Source organism: Poecile atricapillus, chromosome 3 (genome assembly GCF_030490865.1).
Source record: "Poecile atricapillus isolate bPoeAtr1 chromosome 3, bPoeAtr1.hap1, whole genome shotgun sequence".
Lineage (NCBI taxonomy): Eukaryota > Metazoa > Chordata > Aves > Passeriformes > Paridae > Poecile > Poecile atricapillus.
The window spans coordinates 115,095,240-115,117,259 of NC_081251.1; the positions used below are offsets into that span (position 1 = coordinate 115,095,240).

A 22,020-nucleotide genomic window follows, 5' to 3' on the forward strand; every position below is an offset into this window, starting at 1 on the left:
GGAACCATTGAAAGGAATTGCCTTGGAGAGTGAAGCTGGGCAGGTGCAGCATTGCAGCAACTCAGAAGGGCCAGAAATGCCTTTATTTGACAAGTCTGAAGTTTTCATGCAGGTGCAGAGAGTCAAGAGCTGGAGTATCTTTAAATGCCAGCAATAAATATTACAAGTGCTATCATAAAAGTATAAGAGCTGGCCTAATTGTACTTCTGGGATTTACCTGCCAGAGGGAATGATACAGTCTTAACTTCACTCCAAGAAATTTGAAGTGATTTAGGAATAAGTTGTCTTTCTTGCTTGGGAAAACAAAAAAAAAGGAGCTCTCTGCTGTTCATGTTGTGACACTTGTGAGTTGCTCTGTCTGCTGTCTACCCTAATGAAATCCTTTGTTTTGGTGAAGAACAGAGAATTCTCAACATTGATAACTTGGTGGTAATGGGGTGAGCTGCTGGCAGGTGCAACACCACAGTGGAAAATGTTGCTTTGCTTTCTGTGCATCTTCAAGAGCAGATGGTCTTAGCCTGGGTTTAAATCCAGTAGGTAATGTTTGGTGGGGGAAGTATTGTGTGTCCTATCCAGGTTGTGGGTACCTGTGGCAGGGTCATACTGAGCTCTACAACAGCTGGATGCTGTTTTGGGCAAAGAGAAGCCCCACATCTGAGTGAGTGCAATCCCAGTGTGTTCTGGAGTGGTATTTCTCCACAGAGGTCATTGAGTTCATGCCTGGAGAGATCGTGGATTTGTTTTACAGCTGAAGCATGAGAAATAGTTTTTCATGCCAATTCTAATTCACGTATCTCCTTTCTGTAGCTATTCGCCATAAGAATTTGCTTCAAAATACTCTGTTGTGGTTTCTTGCTGTTCTATATATCCCAAGAAGTGCTGCATTTAATCATGAGTAGAAGTCATGCTTTTATTTTTGTGCTTTTGGTTTGAAGAGCCAAAAAGCACGCACAGAAGTCGTGCAGAGGGGGGAGAGAGTTCATGAGCAGCAGATGTCCTGAGGCAGAAATGTGCTGTGGCCATTGGGTTTGTGTTTCTTTTTGTGTGTTTGCTTTTTATTGAGCTTTCTCTAAGGTAGAAATATGCTCAGTGTATAAAACTTTGAGAGGAAAGGTCACTAAAACGTAGCAGGGAAGGTTTGTGTGGTACCTGACTGTAAACTGGTTCATGTGACTCTCAGTCCGGGATTTTGAAACCACTTAATGTGGTCCTTTTATAGTTACTGACTCACTTATCCATAATGATGCACATGTCTCAAAGTGTGCTCCTAAACAGCTAAATATAAGTGAATACGGTAATTCTCTGAGGTGTATCTTGTATTTTCTTGGTGACTGTGTGATGAATCTTAAGAGGCCTGCTACAATGAACATCAAAGGAAAAGCTGAGACTTGAGTGTTACTTAGATACTTTCTAAACCTGCCCAGAGAATGTTTGGAAAAATTGCAGATTGTTACTTAGAGTGGCAAAGTTTGTTGGAAACACTTTCTTTCCCTTCTTCTGGGTCGACATTTGAACTCGAGAGCAGGGAAATGGCAGTCGTGTGAAGAAGAGCCATACCGGTGTGACTGCTTTCACCGTGAGGCAAGAGCCAGGGAAGTCTGGCTTTGTCTGGGAATGAGGCACACCCTGGCCTCAGGAGATCCCGTCCTCCCTCCTTCCCCTTCACAGCCTCAAAAATTGAGCTCGGAGTCACTTTCAAACTTCCCCTCGTCCCCAGTTCCCCGCTGTTTCACACAGCTTGACTCCTTCAATGCTTTTGCATCCTTCTTCCCTATTCCCACACAAGCACGGAGATGTAATTATTTTTCTATTTGTAGTACAGACGAAACGTGTAGATGGTGTTTAGTGTGGAAAACTTAAGATTTACAGGCTCCACGACGCTTGGCAAGTGGTCTGTCTTAAATTGTACGCTATGTGTAAGGATTAATTAAGCACGTTTCTCTCATTTTTGAACTTAAGTTTAGCTTTCGAGCCTTCTGTGGAAACGTACAAAGCAGACACAGACTGCATTATACAGTCTGGCTGTTGTTTTGGGATGCCGCTCACTAACCTTTCTGCCGTTTTGTGATGCAAGGGATACCTTTCCTTCCTAAAAATTGAAACTGTGTTTCATTTGCGTGCGCTATTTAAATTTACTCTGTCCGGGGTGTGGAGCTCGCCCGCATTTTGGATGAGGGCGGTGGGTGGCACTTTCTGTGGCGTGAGGGGGGGGAGGCGTCTGTTTCGTCAGCGGTGGCACCAGCTTTTAGACAGACTTGAAAAAGAAAACGAAAAGAGGGAAAAAAAAAATTAAGGTTTTTCGGGGAAACATGTGAGCCATTCCCCCTTGTAGCCACCTTGGGCGTTAAAAGGCAGCGATGCTACAAGGCAGCGATGCGCTCACACCCCTCCCCCGGGGCTGAGGACAGCCGCCATTTTGTTCGCACCTCCCCGTTCCCGCCTCGGCGCCGTGAGGGAGCGCGCGGGCTCCGCCCCCGTGGCCCCGCCCCCGTGGCCGCCGTCCGTCGGCGGCGCGGCGGCAGCGAGCGGCCGCCGTAGCCCCTGCGAGGGGAGCCCGTGCCCGGGCGGGGAGGAAGAGAAAGGCGGCCCGAGCCGGGTTACAAGATGGCGGCGGCGCTGTGGTAGCTGCTGAGGCGGAGCGGCGCCAGCGAGGCCCGGGCCGGGGCGCGGCGGCGCTGACTCGCCATGGGAAGCGGCGCGTTAAAGGCCCCGCGGTGCCCCTGAGCGGCCCGGCGGCCCCGCTTGCTCCCCGCCGCCCTCGCTCCATCGCCCCCGCGGAGGCGGAGCGGGCCCGGGGCTGCACCATGTCGGACACCCGCCGGCGGGTGAAGGTCTACACGCTCAACGAGGATCGGCAATGGGACGACAGGGGCACCGGGCACGTCTCCTCCAGCTACGTGGAGCGGCTGAAGGGGATGTCGCTGCTGGTGCGCGCCGAGTCGGACGGTGAGAGCGTGGCCGGGGCTGCCCAGGCCGCCCGGGCCGCTTCCCCTCGGCCCCCGCCCGGCTCCGGGCCACGCAGCCGGGGCTGGCACCCACCATCGCCGAGCTCGGCTGATGGTGCCTTCCCTTGGGAGACCCCAGAGGATTATTGTTGTTGTTATTATTATTTCCACCCTCCGTGCATTTCTTTATCTTGCGGCTCGTGTGAAGTTTCCTTGTCCCACAAGCCACAGCAGCGTTTGCTACCGTGGTCCTAGACTTTTCCCCTCCCGGTTCCTAGAATTATGGAATATGCTGAGCTGGAAGGGACTCATCAGGATCATCGAAGTCCAGCTCCTGGCCCTGCACAGACCTCCCAGCAATCCCACCCTGTGCCCGAGAGCGTTGTCCTGGAGCTCTGGCAGCCTCGGGACCATTCCCTGGGGAGCCTGGGCAGTGCCCGACCACCCTCGAGGGGAGAACCTTTCCCTGAGATCCCTCCCAAACCTCCCTGACTCAGCTCCATGCAGTTACCCCAGGCAGCTGCGGCTCCCCAGCCTGCACAGAGCTGAAGCTGTGACATGTGAGGACATTTTGTTGCTTTTCAGAGCAACATCCTTTGCTTTTGAGGTGCTCTTTTCCTCCCTTTCTTACCGCTGTAAAAAAAGTTGTTTGTTGCTCTTTTTCTCCTCAGGAATTCACTGGTTGTGTTCCAGTCGGGTGGCGTCCATTGTGTTTTATTGCACTTTAAAGTCACCTTAAAGGGTCTTTTTTAGAGGGGGGAGGTTCGTGCTCCCCAGTTTGTCAGCCGACAGGTGCTAATGTGCTAAATAAACCACCTAAGAGTGGTATAAATTGCTGCGGAGCTGTTGCCAGGAGACATACACTACTTACATACACAAGATAAAGTCCCCGCGTTTATAGTAGCTGCATGATTCACTTCTGAAGGGCAGCTGAAGGGAATAAAAGCAAGTGGCCCACGTGGCTCCTCTGGGCAAAAACATTTTTATGCTGGGCAGCATAAAATTCCATTACCTGCTGGAATTTGTGTAGTTGGCCTAAAAGACCACTAAACGAGCTGGTTCTTGCACCAGATTTCAGGAGAAAAGAGTGCTACAGTGGATTTTGGACTAAATTAGAAGAGGAAAATGTATTTTAATAGGGGTGTTCCGGTTGAATTTTGTCTTACCTGGCTTATTTTAGGAAATTATATTTAAAGGGGGCGGTTCTTGTGGATTTTCTGTGAGATTTGGATTAAGCTGGGAGTCTGTTGGCTGGCACGTGGGCTGTGGTGTGAGATGTGTGATGTTTGTTTTGTTGGATTCAGTAAATCTCTCTTCATACCTTTTTCAGGTTCACTACTGTTAGAATCGAAGATAAATCCAAATACTGCATATCAGAAACAGCAGGCAAGTATTATTGCTAGGCTTTACTTTCTCTGGTTGCTGATGGTGAGGAAAATTGTTTTGTACTCAGAGTAATTGCATTTTTCAGGAAAAAGGGAAAAACAGGAGGACATGGAATTGCTGATGGTGTTTTTTATAGAGGTGAAAAACTTGCTTAGAACCCTGTAGGTGCTAAACACTTCATTTTCTAGAAATAAATATGTGGGTCTTCTAGAAAAATACATTTTGGACTTCAGGTTTTGAAGATCATATATGCAATTTGGATAAATATTGGAGTCATTACAGGAAAGATAGTTGGAAACATGTATATTTAACTTTTGTCTCCCATGCCAGGCCATCTGAAATAATTGCAAAATTAGGGAGGCAAAACTTTGGCCAGTTCTGTTGAAGTGTATTTATTCATTTATTGAGTTCTTTTTCTGGAAGTAACACGGAGGAATTTGTCTTTGTGGGACTTCTTTCTTTGTTGTTGCTGTTTAGTTTCCATTTTAAGCCCTGAAAGCTCCTGTTGTCCTAGGTAAGGCCACAAGCCATGGTGAGAGTTACCTTTCCTAGGGGTAAACCTCCTGCAAGACAAAGCAGTAAAACAGTTGGGAGCTGTGTTAATAGGTTATTTTTGTTTCATCCACTGAAAAAAATCAGCTCACTGAATCTCTTCTGCTTTTATTGTTTTCCCTTTTTCAGCAGGAATTTTTGATGTCTCTGCCTGCATTGTTCTCACGGGTTTTCTGGAGTTTTTTCTGTCTGTTCCTTTGTTCTACAGCCCAGTCTCTGTTCCTTTCATTCAGTGTTTGATACTGTTCTTTATCATTATGGTATCCAGAAGTGTTTCAGCACTAGAAAACAGTAATTTTGTTCTCCTTAAGTCACAGAGGGACACATCTTTGAGGATTTTGTTATAATGACAAGTTACAGTGTGAGAATTTGAGCAAGAAACTTTGTTACCTCGTGGGCATTGGTTGGCTCGCTCTAGGTTAGGAGTGAGGTGGAGTTTTGGGCCAGCCTTTCCAGAGGGCTGTTTGCTGTGGTTTCTGCTGCCCCCTTGTTAGGGGGTCTGGAGGCTTTCCTTGGGGAGGCCGTGCTGAGGAAGGAGCTCTGCAGAGCTCCAAGAGTCTACAACTGCTTCCTGTTTACTAGAGGAAACCTAGACATAGCGAAATACAAATGCTGATTTTGTTGCTGTCAAGTTTTAAAATGCTTCCTTTCACACCCTGTTTCCTGAAACTACAGCTGATTAATTGTAGGCCTTTTTTACTTGGTAACAGAGCTTCAGGCGACTTAAGTAGCTTTTGTTACCATTTTCCTTGTGGAGAAGGTAGATCATAGTTTAGAAAAACTCAAGCTGAGGTTTATTTTGGCTGGCTTTTATTTCTGTTAGTAATGCTTTTGTGTCCGTGTGGCAGAAAGCGTTTGCTTCACTGTTCACCCTTTAAGGTTTGCATAACCTCGTGCAGCTTTTAGTTGACACGGAGCGTTGTCCTCAAGTTGATCGTCTTAGATTTGGGGAAAGCCCGCAGGGTGGTGCAGCCTGATGGAGGAGAAACGTGTCCTCCCTACACATCTGTCCCCGTGTAAATGACTTGAGTGGACTTAGAGGGTGCTTAACGCTTAATTGAGGTTTGCATAACAGCGTCCTGCGAGAAAAGGAAACCAGCCGCTGATTTTTCGGTGCTGTGCATCAATCTGTGACTTCCAGCATTGCGCTGTTAGTGCCAAGTCGTGCTGTTGCTATTGACTAACCCCAAACAGGACAGGCCTGTTACCTCCCTGCTCCAGTCGTGTTTGTGGTTCCTGGGGAATTCATTCCGTCCAGGTGTTGGGCAGGCTGTCATCACGACTGCTTTCTCTAGGGAAATTGGGCTCGGATGGCTGGGACATAGGTGCCAAACTGCTCAGCAATGTGAAATTACAATGTAAATTTACATACAATGTAAAATTATCTCGAGTTAGATGAACACAAAGAACACGAGAGCCTGCAGAGCTTTAGGTTCCCCTGGATTTTGGGGCGTGGGTTTTGAGAGTTACACACCTCTGCTGGACTCCTCACATTAGCCAGAGGGCAGGGTCAGATGTGTTTGGAGACTCTGGCAGGAGGAGTTTGAAATGTTGGCACCACACCCATTTGTTGTTTCAGCCTCTGCTTGAGGTTACTGTTCGCTGGCAGAGCTGGCAGAAGAGCGAGTCCATGGCTGAAAGACATGGAACTGCTGCAGAAATCCTTTCTGGGAGTGCTGCCTGCTGGTGTTACCTTTCCTTTGGGTGGGCTCTGCAGCTCTGAGATGAAGATCGTGTGCAAATCCTGTCTTTTGCCCAGAGTTGTGTGACAGCAGAGCGCTTTGCTCGAGGCAAAACACGAGTTCCTGGTGGAACCTGGTGGCCAGGATTTAACACATTTGCAGGGGTGCTGTTAAAGCCAGCCTTGCCAGAGGGCTCCTTCACTCCTGTTTCCTGGCAGCAGGAGCATTCACCTTACCCTGTGGCAGGTTAGATGTAAGACCGCTGGCTTCATTTTTATCGGCACGTGTTCCCCATCTGCTTCCCTGTGCTGGCACTGGGACGTGGTGCAGTGCAGGAACACGGAGAGCTGGAGTAGCAGGCACTGTGCAAACAGTACCAGCACTGGAGAAGGGTTTGAACTGCTCTGAGTTTCAGATTTTGTTCAGAATTAATCGGTTTTGCCTTTATGTGGTGCTTGAGCGAATTAAGGAACATTGCTGTTGCTCATGGATGGAGCAGCATCGCTTCTAAGCAGGTGGGAGTGGTAGAGCCAGGCCTGGAAGGTGTCTGTCTGTCTGTCTCTGCTCTTCGTGGGTTGTCTGAGGTCATGCAGGAAGTGTGTGCCAGATGAGTATGTCTTATATTGGTATTGGACAATTATTTTCTGTTGAAACCATCTTTCAGCCTTTCTGAAATATTTTTGGAAAAGCTTATATAACTTCTGCTTTGTGTGGGCAGTACAGATTGTAACAAGTACCATTCAGTAACTTGAGAATTTTCACAAATTTTTTGACTGCAGTCCCTGGGTGCCTGGAGTCATTTTAAGTTACTGCATTAATTCTCTTTCTTGAATCATCCTGGGCTATGAATAGGGCTGCTTGATGTGCGTGTCCTTCTTTGTTCAGTGAAGGAACTCTGAGGCTCAGCTTACCTGGGAGTGCACTGATTTTGAGTGTCAGGGCATCAGTACTTACACAGAATGTTTCAAGATAAACATTTCAGATTTGGAATTCTGTAGCAGCCATAAAACTGTAGTTACGAATTATTTTTTGATTAATCTCTGAAGGAGAACCAAATCAGGGAGCTGATGAGGCTTTTCAGTGTGTGCAGTTAACAATCACTCTGTTTCCCTTGAAGCCCAGTTGAGTTGTTGACTCTGAAATGGCACACATTTATAAATCCAGAGATCCAGATGTCCTGAGCTGGAGATGAGAGGGGACAGCTGTGGGTGAAAACCATGTCAGCTCTGAGAACTCAGACCAGTTGTGAGTCGGAGCCTGGCAGCAGAGAGGCTCCCTATTAATATTTGTCTCTGTAGGAGAAAAGTGCAAGTGTAATATAGGACACTGTAATATAAATAAACAACTCACAACAGTGCATTGAACTCCATTCTTTCCACAACAGGGAAACTTTGTTTTGCTAAAGAAATGGGTAAAAATTAGTAAGAAAGGAAAATAAATGTGTCTGTGCAAATTCCATTGGTTTTAGTGCGGCCTGTGATTCTTTCGGGAGAAGGAAGTGGATCTCTTGGTTGGCATTTGTCAACAGTGATGTTATTCTAAACTTGGTTTGCAAAGAAAAAAAAAAGGGCAAAACCCCCCAAGATCTACAACTCCTCATGGATATTGAGGGATTAGGATCACTGCAGAAATGAACTGAAGATTTAATGCTGTATCAGTGCTGATGATTCATGTTCCAGTGACAGTTGTAGCAGCTGGGAAGTTGCGTTTGTTGAGCTGGATGTGTGTTTTCCAATGGAAGAGGGAACCTGCTGTCCCATGCCAGCAGTCCTTCCCAAATGTCAGTCCCCTCACACCTGGAAGTACAGGAGTGCTCCCTGACCTGTGTAAACCCAGATAATTGCATTTGCAAATGTCTGTTTAGTGCCTCTGAAGCTTCCTAAGGAATATCATCAGCTGCTTCTTTGGGTTTCCTCACTGAGCCTAAAGACACCACTCTTCATCTTTTGTGTCACTAAAAGTGATGCATAAGCTAAAGACCAACCAGCCTTGATGAGTTGTGTGGTGAATATTGAACATTGTAAATGTGGAAATTAAATTACCTTACTGACCATTAAGCAAGGGCTTCCTAGTGTTTACAAAACATTTCAGTTTTTAAAAAACTATGGGAACAGTTCAGGAAGTCAACAAACTTGGAATGTTGAACAGTTTTGCTGGAGCTCATCAAACACACTGGAGAGTTAGCAGAGAGCTGCTCACTTTGGATATTTTTCTGTGAAGGTGAGTTTGATGTAGGATGGTGAGCTGTTCTCCTGCTTTTGTCTGGGACAGTTAATTTCCATCCCAGGGGCTGGTGCAGGCTGTGGTTTGGATTTTGGGTGAGGATGACACTGGCAGCACTGGGATGTTTCAGTTGTTGCTGAGCAGGGCTCACCTTCAGTCAAGGACTGCTGAGTTCCCGTGCCCTGGCAGTGAGGAGCTGCACAAGGAGCTGTGAGGGAGCGTGGCCAGGACAGCTGACCTGGCCAGAGGGATATTCCATCCCCTGGGATAACAGGGACAGGATAAACTGGGGGGCTTGGCTGGGAGGGGCTGATCACTGCTCAGGTGGTGCTGAGCGGCTCTGTTGAGCATCACTTACCTTAAGTCAGGGTTTATTCCTTTCTTCACCTTCCTTTCTTTCACTGTAACTATTATAATTGCTTGTTATGTTTTACTTTATTTCATTTTTGAAACTGCTCTTACCTCAAGAAGGGAACTTTCACCTTGTCCTGATTCTCCTTCCCATCCCAGTGGTGGCAGGCAGTGAGTGAGCAGCAGTGTGGTACTTCCTTGGCAGCTGGGTTTAACCACAACCACTCTGGATCTGAATGCTGAAGTACAGGCTTGCATTCCTAACAGGACAGCAGCAAGTCCTGTTAATAAATAAAATCCTAATAAAATAAAGTCCTAATAAAAGCTCTTCAAAAACCATTTCAGCCTATTCAGAAATTCCATCAGAACTTCCACATCTGCTGTGCAAGTGCACAAATTAAATTGATGGAGACAATAGTAACAGAGAAGAAAATCCTGACTCAAATGAAAATAATTGGCAAGATGGTTATAACTTCAGTAAGAACTTAGGAGTTTTGTATTATTCAGACTGCATGGCTTTTAATTCAGAAAGGAATATTTGAACATTAGCTAGGGTTGTCTTAAATGCTTTCTGAGGGGAAACCTGAAATCTTAGGGGATTTGTTTCTACCTTACTAAATATGAAAATACTTAACCTGTAATATTGTAGGTTTTCTTAATCTAGGGTGTGCATTCCCATTTCAAGAGTGTTGGCTCAAGAAATGTATCTTGCAGAAAAATGCCATCATAAACGGCTTGGATATGAAAAATAATATCATTAAATATGTTTTGTGTAAGGTAGTGATCATAAAATAACAGGAAAGAAAGTTAATGTTCCAGAGCAGGTGATTTAATATTTTAGTGTTTTAAGTTCTTTTTTTGACAAGTGTAGCTTTAATTAGAATGATTTATTCTGTAGGCATTGGCTGTAAAGGAATAGAGATTAACATGCAGTGCTGACCTGTTTCAGAAACAATTACTCCCTTGCTTTTGTCTCACACAGGACACCCTGATTGTTTGGTCAGAAGCAGAGAACTATGATTTAGCACTGAGTTTTCAAGAAAAAGCTGGCTGTGATGAAATTTGGGAAAAAATCTGCCAGGTACAGTAAATTGAAACATGTTGGTTTTTTCAGGTATTTTAGTGTCTTGTGTGACTTGATGTATTTGTGCTTGTAAAGTAAGCAAATATTGTTCTTTTCTGTGCAAGGTCTTAAATTGTCCCTGCTTAGAGCACCAGTTGTTGTTCTCATAATTGAATGTCAGGCTTTTGAAAAATCACTGTAATGCTGGGGCTCAGGTGGTCGGTGTTTTTTTGGGAGGGGGGTGGTGTTTGTGTGATTGTGTTTATTAGAAAGGGGCTGCCAGGATCCCATGGTTTAACTGTCCCTCTCCCAGGTGGCTTCAGGAAGCAGCTTGTTGGAGTTCAATGGAACTGCCAGTGTGCTGTAAGGAGGCAGAGATCCCATTGCAGCTGCCTTGGGACACAGTGGGCAGTTGAGATGGGTTATTTCAGTTACTGACCTGCTCAGTTTTGGGTTCATTTTGGGATCAGGCAGTAACTGTGTGCACTCTTCCCTTAGGTTCAGGGTAAGGATCCTTCGGTGGAAGTCACGCAGGACCTTATTGAGTCAGAAGAGGAACACATCGAGGAAATGCCTGAAACCAGTCCTCTGATTGACCTTCCTACTTGTGAACTCAACAAACTTGAAGAGATTGCTGACCTAGTTACCTCTGTTCTTTCCTCACCCATCCGTAGGGAAAAGCTGGCGCTGGCCTTGGAGAACGAAGGCTACATTAAAAAACTGCTGCAGCTTTTCCAAGTCTGCGAGAATTTAGAGAACACCGAAGGCTTACATCATTTGTATGAAATTATTAGAGGGATTTTGTTCCTCAACAAAGCAACTCTGTTTGAGGTGATGTTCTCTGATGAGTGTATTATGGATGTGGTTGGATGCCTGGAGTATGATCCTTCTTTGGCTCAGCCAAAACGGCACAGGGAGTTCTTGACCAAAACAGCAAAATTTAAGGAGGTTATTCCTATTACAGACTCTGAACTCAGGCAAAAAATCCACCAGACTTACAGGGTACAGTATATTCAGGACATCATCTTGCCGACACCATCTGTTTTTGAAGAGAATTTTCTTTCTACCCTCACTTCCTTTATTTTCTTCAACAAAGTTGAGATTGTCAGTATGTTGCAGGTAAGTGGTTTTTCATATGGTCTAGATGGATTGTGTGTAGATACCTGTAGCTGTACTTTCAAAATGGATTACAGTTAATCACACACATCATTTGCATAATGTTTTGAATGCTTCCTCTGCTCTCTGATACCTTTGATTTTGTATTTTGAAAAGGTACATTTCAGGTGAGTATATTAATATTTTTTCAATGGGTTGTAAAGCTGAAGTTTTTTCTCCTTGATTCCCAAGCAACATACAATTTTTGGTCAAGTTTGTGAAGGTATTTGGGGAACAGGCAACTTGTTGCATTCTGTAATGGGGACATTTTACTGCTTTTGTAACAAATTCAGGATGTGTGATTCAAAAGAGCAGGTTCAGAACCATTCCTGTTACGCTACTGTTACATCATGGCACTAATTTCAAACGTTCATGTTGTGTTAAAGATTCATTAGTTGCTGGGTTGTTTTCATACTGATAGCCAGAACTAATAATTAACAAATAACCTAGCTGTTACTTTGTGAAAAGCTGTCCTGGCTCCAAGGTGGCTGGGACCCTGGAAGGAGCCTCGGTGAAGAGCTGTGTGAATTCACGGCATTTTGGGGTTTTCAGCTTGTGCAAACTCGTGGGTACCCAGGCAGCTTTATTCTGTTTGTGTCTAAAAAAGGTACATTTGTGTAGAATTCATCACAGAGCTCTTGGGCTGGGTGTGGACAGCCTCTGTGAAGCACCAGGAGTTGAGGAGAAGAGGAAAAAAGTAAAAATGATGGAAAGAAAGAGGCACTGGAGACATAACATATCCATATGGAATATTCTAATGAGCTCAGATATGGGTGAAACATGGTAAAGAGCTCAATAGAGGACTGGAAAATAAAACTGAGTAATTGCAGAGAATTGCATGAGTATGCTATTTGGCTTCTTTCTACTATCTTTATGGCTCAATAGTAGAAAGAAACAAAAAATTAAATCTCTCTTGGAAAATTAATGGCTTTGTGTTAAATATTTTCTTTAAATTCTTTTGCATATATTTTCAAAAACTAATAATAATTTCAGTATTATGCTCCTGAGGCCACAGTCCTGTGTGCATTTAGAGATTTTTAAGTCTGTAGAGTTCTTTATTTTTCACTGAGGCTGTACAGTGCTGAATATTTAATTGTGCAGTAACAGAGAACTCTGATTTGCTGTTACCTTGAGTACTCCTCACAGAAGGTTCTGAAATCCTCTGACAGCTCTTTGCTGGTTCTGCTGTGGCTCTTTGCCATCATAGATGGAGTATGTGGCACACAGGTTTGCCTGCTTCTTCTAAAGTCTGTAATTGAGATGTGTGGTGATTTACAAATAACGTTGATCCTTGAGAATAACAGGTTGAGAAGAAAGCACACGTGGAAAAGCTGTTATAGCACACTTGAGGGAAATTCCCTGGTAGTGGGGACCTCAGGTCCAGGACTGCTCTCCCAGTGGTGTAAATCAGCTTGCTGGGCACAAGAACTCTAAAGCTCCTTTGGGTTTGGGGAACACATGGGACGCCCTGTTACCCTAAATACACTGGCAAAGCTCCCTGGGAGAAGGCAGTTTAGAGGAGCAGCAGATTGTGTTTGCCACGGCAGCAAAGCTCCTTTCTACGTGCCACGGAGCACTAGATCCCAGTGCTGCTGCTGCTGCTGGAAGGGCAGCCACGTGGGAAAGGAACCTCCATCCATCCATCCATCCCCTGCTTCAGGACACAGCGCTGGGCTGGGCAGCAGCCTCAGACAAGCAGGAGATGTTTCTGTGCTCAGGTGTCCTGCAGTAGGGATTTTCTACTGTATCTGCTGTTGATTGTAGTATGGCTTGGGGTTTTTTTTGTAACAGGCCTAATTAAGCTGTTTAAGCCAGCAAAGCTTAAAATAAACTACTAAATCTGTCTATGTTGCACTCCCTGTGATGTTGGTTCCAGGTATCAATTGTTTGTAAAGCATTTTTATCCCCACATCTTAATATTGTCAGGAAAACATTTGCCAGTCTTTGGTTGGCATTGCTGTAACTGTAAAAATTCTGTATTAAATTGCTCTAATAAAGCAGAGAGATTTTGGTGACAGCACACAGCAAAATAGAGAGGTAAGCACACTCTGTGTTATGGAATGTAAAGTTCACGTGTATTTATTGGATTGCTGCTGTTCTGTTCATTTTTGTTCAATGCACAAGTTTATTGAGTTGAATTGGTACCAGTGATGCAAAATTTTGTAAAGCTGTAGCGTGTTACTGTTTGCTGTCAGATTTATATTGTCTTTAAAAGATAACAGAAACATTTGAATTTGAGAGAATGCCAACGCTATTTTCAATGTGAAAAATCAAAGGGCAGAAAGTGCCCAAACCCTTGAGGGACGCCGCTGGTTTTGGGGTAGTTCTTGATGTTCCAGGGTAACAAATGCTTTGCATGAAGTGAGGTGTTGTCCTGTAACAGAGGATATGGCTATGAAAAGCCAGTAACAGTCCATAAAGTTTCCCAGCTTGGCAAAGCAGAGCAGGTGTTTTATTGTGAGTAAGGTGATGGGGACAGGGCTGTTGTCCCTTGGCTGGCCCTTGGTAGTGGCAGCTTTAGGGACCATCACTGAGCTCAGCTTCACCTGCAGCTTCTCGTGGAGCTGCTCCTGCTGCTCAGAGGGAGTGCTGAAACTGTGTCTTGGGAAAGATCCCGCTGGATGTGTGCTCTGGGGTTTGTCTTCTTTGGGATAAATTGGATGGAGAGCTGGTCTTTCTGCAGGGTTGGATCCTGTAAGGATGGAAGTTGTTTTCCAGAGGCGCTGTGTAAGGTGTGTTCCTTTTGTGTGTTGCACAGGAAGACGAGAAGTTTTTATCAGAAGTTTTTGCACAATTGACAGATGAAGCTACAGACGATGACAAACGGTGTGAACTGGTAAGTCCAGGCTCCCCGTGGTGCCTCCAAGGCTTTAGGTGAGAGGGATGAAGGAGAAACAGTGAAACTCTTCTGCAGTCACTGAGGGATTTGACACAAAATGTAACCCTTTCCTTCTTTCAGAGCATTTTCTCACCCAAATACACCTGTAATTACTTTTTTCCTGTGCAACAGGTGAACTTTTTCAAGGAATTCTGCGCCTTTTCTCAGACGTTACAACCTCAGAACAGAGATGCGTTTTTCAAAACTCTGGCAAAGTTGGGAATTCTTCCCGCACTTGAAATTGTAATGGTGAGTGGAACTTCACGCTGATTTTAACCCAGCTAGAACACCCACACCCACTGAAGCAGCTTTGGCTCTGCTGAGCGCTTGTGTGTCAGTTTTGCTGTACTGGGAGTGGATTGAGCATTCCCAGTGCAGGGGCTCCAGCCCTGCAGTGCCCGACCTGGCTGCTCTGGGTGTTTTTACTCTCTCAGAGCCGGTGCTCAGCTGGGACGGGGGAGCTGGCAGTGGAAACTGGCAGAGGCTCTTTGTGCAGGGGCAGCTGGATTGTTGTTGTGGTTGTTGCTGGCCCAGGGCCACCAGGAGTATTTTTAGATAATCTGGAACTGTTGGCTGGTTCCTCCCAAAGGATCCCATAATCCTGTCGTTAGCAGATTAATCTGTCCTAATCAGCAGTGGGAAAATGGAATTTCTTTCACTCCTGTGGCTGAAGCAGCTGTTGCTGCCTGAGCATTGCAATTCATTTTGCTGGTTTATTGTTGTTTTTCTGTAACCCTATAACTGTGTTTCTCTTAGAAACTCTTGTAATGAGATGTACTCCAAACTTCAAACTACCTATTATTTGTAGCTTTACTTGGTAATAAATACCTTAATGTAATAATAAAACTTAATTTGTTCTTGCTAATCAGTTTCTCTCTTTATTAGGGAATGGATGATCTGCAAGTTAGATCTGCTGCTACAGATATATTTTCTTATCTAGTAGAATTTAGCCCATCCATGGTCCGAGAATTTGTGATGCAAGAGGCCCAGCAGAGTGATGATGTAAGTCAGTGGTTTGCAGTTTGTTGAGTATATCAGTCTTTGGGCAAGCAGGAAACAAACAAAACAGCAAAACAAACCTCCAGAAATACAGGAAAAAGTAGACTTAATATATAAACATTTCTGAGCATGCTGGTGTTTTATGAGTTTACAGTTTTGGAAATCTGACTAACAAAGATTGTAGGTATGGAGGTTGTGCTTGCCAGAATTTCTGTATCCAAATGCAACCCTCAATTCTTCAGTGTCATTTAAATTTCTCTTCAGAAAGTTACAGAGAGTATGGAAATGAGTTTCCACTCTTCAAACTGTGTCTAATTGTTTGGTGGTGTGTTTGTTTGGGGTTTTCCTGCAGGACATCCTCCTCATCAATGTGGTCATTGAGCAGATGATCTGCGACACGGATCCGGAGCTCGGGGGAGCCGTTCAGTTAATGGGGCTGCTGAGAACTCTGATTGACCCAGAGAACATGCTGGCCACAGCCAATGTAAGGAGATATGGGGGTGCAGATACTGCACTGGCTCAGCAGAGCTGAAAACCTGACATTCTCTGTGTTTGCTCTGATACCCAATTTAAATAAGCCAAAAATAAGCTTAATGTTTCCATTTTGGGGCATTGTGCAGGTGTTTATTAAAAAAATTTTGTCAAGCTTTTTGAGTTGTTGATGTTTTTTCAGTAGGTGTTTGCATGGTGGGGATTTTTTGGTGATGGTGAGCTTGGTTAGTTGTCCCAAAATGCAAAAACTGATCTTCCCTGAGCAAACAGAGTCTTGCAGACCCAACAAACCTACAGGCAGAGCTGAAGGAGTCAGTAGAATTCTGTATGGGCTGTTTCCTGTGTTACTGCTCTTTCTTAGTTAAAAACATGTGTACAAATTCCAGTGTTTACTAAAGTTATTTTTGTTTCAGAAAACAGAAAAGAGCGAATTTCTCAATTTCTTCTACAACCATTGTATGCACGTTCTCACTGCGCCGCTGCTGGCCAACACATCAGAGGATAAATGTGAAAAAGGTACGGAATATTCCCATTTTCCTTTTCCTCCTTTCAGGCCTGTGGTGTTTGCCAGTGAGTGCCAGGGATCAGCCTGTGTGATGCCAGCTGGGAATGTGCTTGTGGAAAAATGTTTTGCACATTTTATACAAAAATAAAACTTGTAAAATATCTGCAGTACACATTTGAATGCGTTATTTGAAAAATTTAGGATTGGTGCTTTTTATTCTCTATGATAGTCTTAAGTTTTAGGTTATACATTTTCACCTAGATTGATTTAAAAGTTTGTAAGGTGAATTAAATACAGAAATCTCACCTGGCTGCATTCTTGCTGTGTGTTTATGTCCCTGTAGCTCAAACTTTTGGTCTGATGAAAAATCTGACCACTTGGTAGAATCGATTGTTTATCCCCATCTTTTAAATCTTGTCATTGCTTTGAAAACCTTCTTCTGATTTTTGTTTTTATTTTCTCTTCATCAGATGCAGTAGTTGGATCCACTAAGAGTAATACAATTTGTCCTGGTAAGGCTGAATTGACTTTGAGTTTTGAAATTTTTCTTTTATTCTGTGTATAGTATTCTATTAAAAAAAAAAAGTTAGGTTTGCCCATACTTTATTTCTTTTAATACTTTTTACTGAAATAGATGCAGGGGTTTTGCTTCACTTGAGATGACATAGAAGCTGAAGGAACATTTTCATCTGTTTTTAAGTTAGTGAGGTTGTTTTTTCCTAGTCAACCTTGCTACTGAATGTTTAAATTGCTCATTTTTCTTGCAGATAATTACCAAACAGCACAACTACTTGCCTTAATTTTGGAGCTGCTTACTTTTTGTGTGGAACACCACACGTATCACATCAAGAATTACATTATGAACAAAGATTTGCTAAGAAGGGTACTGGTATTGATGAATTCGAAACACACCTTTCTGGCCTTGTGTGAGTATGGAGCTGATGTGGTTTCCTTCTTCCAGGCGTGGTGGGCAATGTGTGGAAGGTGTTCCAGTGCACACCTGGAATTCGTGTTGATGGGTGTGGGTGAGATTGTAATGCTCTGGGTTTGGGGCTGCATCTTCCTCTGGGTAACATCAGGGGTTTCAGTTCTTTCCATGAGCCCTGGCATGTGCTTATTAACTCCTTGAATTTTGCTTCCCACAGGTGCTCTTCGCTTTATGAGGAGGATAATCGGCCTGAAAGATGAATTTTATAACCGTTACATCACCAAGGGAAACCTCTTTGAGCCCGTCATCAACGCCCTGCTGGACAACGGCACTCGGTACAACCTGCTCAACTCTGCTGTGATTGAGCTGTTTGAGTTCATCAGAGTGGTGAGTGCAGCTGCAGCTCTTACAGGAGCACCCAGCTCCTTGGGAAACAAACAAGGACTTGCAGCAGCTCCTGAGCCGCTTGCTGCCAGTGCCTTCATGCGTGGGAGGCTTTGCTGGGAATCTCTGCGCTCTGTGAAAGTGAAGGGAGGTGTTTTGTTGTAGGATATGGTAGCTGCTGTATTCTCCAGCAAGAAGAACATTAGGAATGGTGGGATTTGCTTGATCTGGTGAGAGAGTTGACAGAGGGAGACTGACCAAAAGGCTCCTGGTCCCACATGAGCTGCTGTAGTTGCTGAGGACTGGGGAGAGCTGGAGCCTGTGGGGAGGACAGGGCACAGCTTTCCTGAAAGATCTTTGTTTAACAGAAGTATCACAAACACTGCTGGGTCCATTGTCTGTTTCTATGGGAAGCCTAATAATTATTTCTCAATCTCATCTCTTTTATTAAGGATAAATCTGATTTTGTGCTTCACATTGCTTTAATACTGTACAGTAATGCTTTGGCTCTGAGCAGGAAATGTTACTTTTCAAACTAGACTCAAAAGCTTTCTGAACTTCTGCCTGTGCCCATTTGAGCCTGAAGTCCTGTTTTGTTCTTCTGCAGGAAGATATTAAGTCCCTTATTGCACATATAGTTGAAAACTTCTATAATGCACTTGAATCTATTGAGTATGTCCAGACGTTCAAGGGGCTGAAGACAAAGTATGAGCAGGAAAAGGACCGACAAAGCCAGAAGCTGAACAGGTAAGCCCAGTTTCTGTGCTCTGAGCCTGGCAGGGGCTGCTGCTCTACAGGGCTGCTCCTTGCTTTTCTCCTTCCCAGAGGGCAGCAGGAGCACGAGGCTATGACTGGGGTTGGGTTTCATTCTCGGATTAGAGGAAAGCCCCATCTGCCTTCCCTTGTGGCCAAGTGTAGTCGAGCTGATGTTGGCCACTGGACTAAATTTTGTGTTCAGAAACCTCTCAGCTTGAGAAGAGCAGAATGTTGCTCTGTCAATCTGATTTGGGATTCAGTCTTAGCTCATCATCAGCTGGGGTGTCCTGGGGTGAGGGCAGAAGCAGAGATAGAGCTGCACTGCCTTCTCAAATGCACTGAATTCCCTGTAAAGCTCTGGAAGGTGTTTCTGATCCCCAGCCTGAAACAGCAGCCAAGCTGGAATCCCTGTGTGTGTCTCTTACAGTGTCCCATCCATATTGCGTAGCAATAGATTCCGCAGGGATGCCAGAGCCTTGGAGGAGGATGAAGAAATGTGGTTCAATGAAGACGAAGAGGAAGAAGGCGAAGCTGTTGTACCTCCAGTTGAGAAGTCAAAACAGGAGGATGACTTTCCAGATAGCTATGAGAAATTTATGGAAACTAAAAAAGGTATTTACTCCGTTTGAGCTTGTTGGCACTGGAAGGGCTCCATGGCATGGAGTAGCACCTAAAGTAACCCATGCTTTGTGCTCTGTACCTCAAGCAGCAGTGCAGGGTATTCTGTGTAATTGAGTCATGAGATCCAAACGTGTCTTTGCAAGCCAGTTTAGGATTAAAATAACGAGTTAAACTGCTTGGAGCACGCATCTGGTTTAAATGGTGTTCAAAAGCAGGACTCTGAATGTGCCTGTGTGCTCCAGGTGAGCCATGTCCCCGTGCCCTCAGCATCCAGGCCCAGCTCAGTTTGCTGCTGGTGGGCTCAGGATGGGCTTGGCTGGGGAACTGAGAATTGCAGCAGAATTGGAACCAAAATACCTGCTGGCTCTTGCCCTGCGATTGCACTGTGATGTGGATTGTACTCCTTGGTGTGCAGCTGATACCTAAGTGTGACAATGTTTGTCCCTCAGCTAAGGAGAGTGAAGACAAAGAGAATCTTCCAAAAAGGACTTCAGCTGGGGGATTCAAATTCACTTTTTCCCACTCAGCCAGCGCAGCCAACGGTGCGAACGGTGCAAACAGCAAATCCGTGGCAGCTCAGACATCACCAGCGAGCTCCAACGGCTCCTCCTCCAAGAGCACGGCCCTGAGCCCGGCGGTGCCGGCCCCCAAGGTGGGAGGACTCGTGTGGGGCTTCCTGCACAGGGCTGTCCCTGTGCTGAGCTGGGGATAAACTCTCCCTGAGCCCTCAGTGAATCCCTCTCTGCTCCGGGCAGCTCGCAGTGGGGCTGGGCTCTGCTGGAATGTGGTGGGCTCAGTCTCATCCCACATCCTCTGCATCATTTCACTGGTGCTGCTTTTAGTTCTGCCCGGTTGCTGCTCTGTGTATCCCATGTATCCAAAGGAACTTGGGGTTTTGGGGAACCCTTAGTGCCCCCCTGGCTGGGGAATTAGCGAGAGCTTTTGAGGAGACAGATGCACTGAGTGACCCCTCTGTGGTGCTGACTCAGCCGTGCATTATTGGAATCCTCAGCCGTGGAGCTCCTGAGCAGCTCCAGTGGCAGGGATTGATTGCCCACCCTGAGGCTGAGCAGCCAAAGGGATGTCAGCCTGCACGGTGGAGTTCCTGTCTGTCCTGCTGGGCTGAAAGAGAACTTAATTCTCAGTCCAGACCCAGAGGAGTGAGGAAGCTCCAGTACATTTTGCAGCTTGAGGTTCAAGCAGGTTTTCCAGACAAATAGGGCTTGGAATGCCAAAGGCTGGTGTGCCCTGGACAGGTTGGCTGGAGGTTTTGTTCAAAATTGGCATCTTTCTAGGAACTTCTTCAATATAAAAATTTCCTTTTTCTAATTGGCAGGGAAGTCTAGTTGGGCTAGTGGATTATCCTGATGATGAAGACGATGATGAAGAGGAGGAGACATCTCCAAGGAAAAGACCTCGTCTGGGTTCATAAAAGAAACCAAAACTTTGGAATAAGAACTTTTATGATGGGGTTTCAAATGCTGCAACTGTTTTAAGAGCTAAAAAGAATCCGATTCAGAAAGCTTTCTCCCATGAGTATATAAGATAATACAAGGAGTAGCAAAAGAAACTCGGTGTATCAGCTAGAAAGGGTTAGTTCTGTAAACACAAAGCTTCCAAGGAACTTAATGTCTTTCTAGAAAGCAAGGAGTCTGCCATTCAGGCTGTCAAAAAAATGAAAAATTTTTAAAAAAAAAGGTGGGTTAGTATTCTCAGAACCTGGATGATGGCTTCTCAGCAAGGAAAGTCTCAGGTGTCGGGAGGGAAAGGGGGAGGGAAAGGTATGGTAACACTTTTTTTAAAATATTGCAGGGTTTCCCCAGTGTTTTAACAGAACTAGGAAAAAAAAAAATTCAAGCTTAAATTTTGAACCCAGTAATCTTAATTTTGTAATGGTGCTGTCAGTTGTGTTCTTTTAGCAATGCCTCTTTTAAAAAAAATTTAAGGGAAAACTAACTCTGTTTGCATAAGAACAATCCATATTTTGGGACCATTTATTACCAACTAAACTGCATTTCTCATGGTTGGAGGGGGAGGGATGCTGCAGTTATAGTGCATGTTGAGTTGTTTAAAACAGTTAAACTAAGTTTTAATTTGTAATTTTCCAAGAGGAGAGAATGGAAGCTGGATTCAAAATGGAAGGTTTTGCTTATTTTGTCAGTGAGACGTCCAGAAATGTCTATGCCAAGGAGCAGTGGCTTCCCAAGGGTCCGCAGGAGCTGCTCGTGTCTCGGTGGGGCTGCAGCCGGCACATCCCTCAGCTGTCGGCTCCGGGTTGGGAAGAGCCCGAGTTCCAACCGCGCTCCTGCGCGGTGTTCCAGGGGCTGCCTCCTCCCGGAGCAGCCGTTTCCCTGCTCGGGAGCTGGAATTGCACGGCTGGGGAGGGAATAAGCAACACTCACAGGTTTTTCACTGCGATGGACCGAGCAGCATTTTAACACCAAAGTCAGTCTGGACCAAGAGAACACCTTGAGGGCTCGGAGGCGGAATCCACAAGCAGCGCCTCCGCCTGGGGGTGGTACAAAAGCTGCTTTTTTAAAACACAAAAGCACATTCCACATAGGTGAGTGAACTGTGACAGGAACGGGGGAGTTCATGGTGAGGTGACAGAGGCAAACAGTCCAGGTTTTATTTTCAAGAGCAGCACATGAACTGTAAATATTTAATGTTAGTTTGCCCATATGTGATCTGAGATCATGACTCAGTGAGAGGAGATTTCCCAGCGACTGTGTCAGCGATGTTAAAGATGGAACCAGCTGCAATCCACCACATAGATCACTCTTGTAATATGTGTTATGGGTCCATTTCTCCTGGAATAGTTTAAACTGAAGCAGTTTCTCTGTTTTGGAGATTTTTGTAGTTAGTTTTAATTTTAGCTCTTGTTTGGAAAAAGATGGGCTGTCTGTGTAGATATGAAGTATAGTTTTTTCCATAAAACAGAAGTTTATTTTGTATTAAAGATACCACTGTACTTGTTTTACACCATTTGTATACATGTGGTGATATTAATGCTGAACTGTAAAATTCAGGAATTAAAATGTGACCCTGTAATTCCATAATTATTGCTTTTGTTTGGTTTGTTCCTCATGGTAAGTGAGCT

At 44.9% G+C, this 22,020-nt stretch overlaps 1 protein-coding gene across 4 annotated transcripts; it reads left to right on the plus strand.

Moving 5' to 3' along the window:
• The first annotated feature begins 2,491 nt into the window (after positions 1–2,491).
• On the plus strand, positions 2,492–21,979 carry PPP4R3B (protein phosphatase 4 regulatory subunit 3B). 4 transcript variants are annotated; one of them, XM_058834595.1, is made up of 16 exons: positions 2,492–2,946; positions 4,276–4,331; positions 10,122–10,220; positions 10,701–11,321; positions 14,116–14,193; positions 14,368–14,484; positions 15,121–15,237; positions 15,587–15,718; positions 16,140–16,242; positions 16,702–16,743; positions 16,999–17,157; positions 17,377–17,546; positions 18,151–18,290; positions 18,727–18,911; positions 19,370–19,572; positions 20,257–21,979. In XM_058834595.1, exons 1-16 carry the CDS (start codon positions 2,805–2,807, stop codon positions 20,350–20,352), a joined length of 2,460 nt encoding a protein of 819 aa, XP_058690578.1. In that variant the 5' UTR covers positions 2,492–2,804; the 3' UTR covers positions 20,353–21,979. The 4 variants fall into 4 exon arrangements, with proteins under 4 accessions (XP_058690578.1, XP_058690581.1, XP_058690579.1 ...); XM_058834598.1 differs by having other exon boundaries at positions 19,448–19,572; XM_058834596.1 differs by having other exon boundaries at positions 18,748–18,911.
• Positions 21,980–22,020: the final 41 nt, after the last annotated feature.

Excerpts from the sequence above, each read along its gene's own strand:
- PPP4R3B (XM_058834595.1), top strand. The coding sequence starts at position 2,805 with ATGTCGGACACCCGCCGGCGGGTGAAGGTCTACACGCTCAACGAGGAT. Across the intron at positions 16,744-16,998 it reads GAGTAATACAATTTGTCCTG|ATAATTACCAAACAGCACAA; the intron begins GTAAGGCTGAAT and ends TTTTTCTTGCAG. Across the intron at positions 17,547-18,150 it reads TGTTTGAGTTCATCAGAGTG|GAAGATATTAAGTCCCTTAT; the intron begins GTGAGTGCAGCT and ends GTTCTTCTGCAG.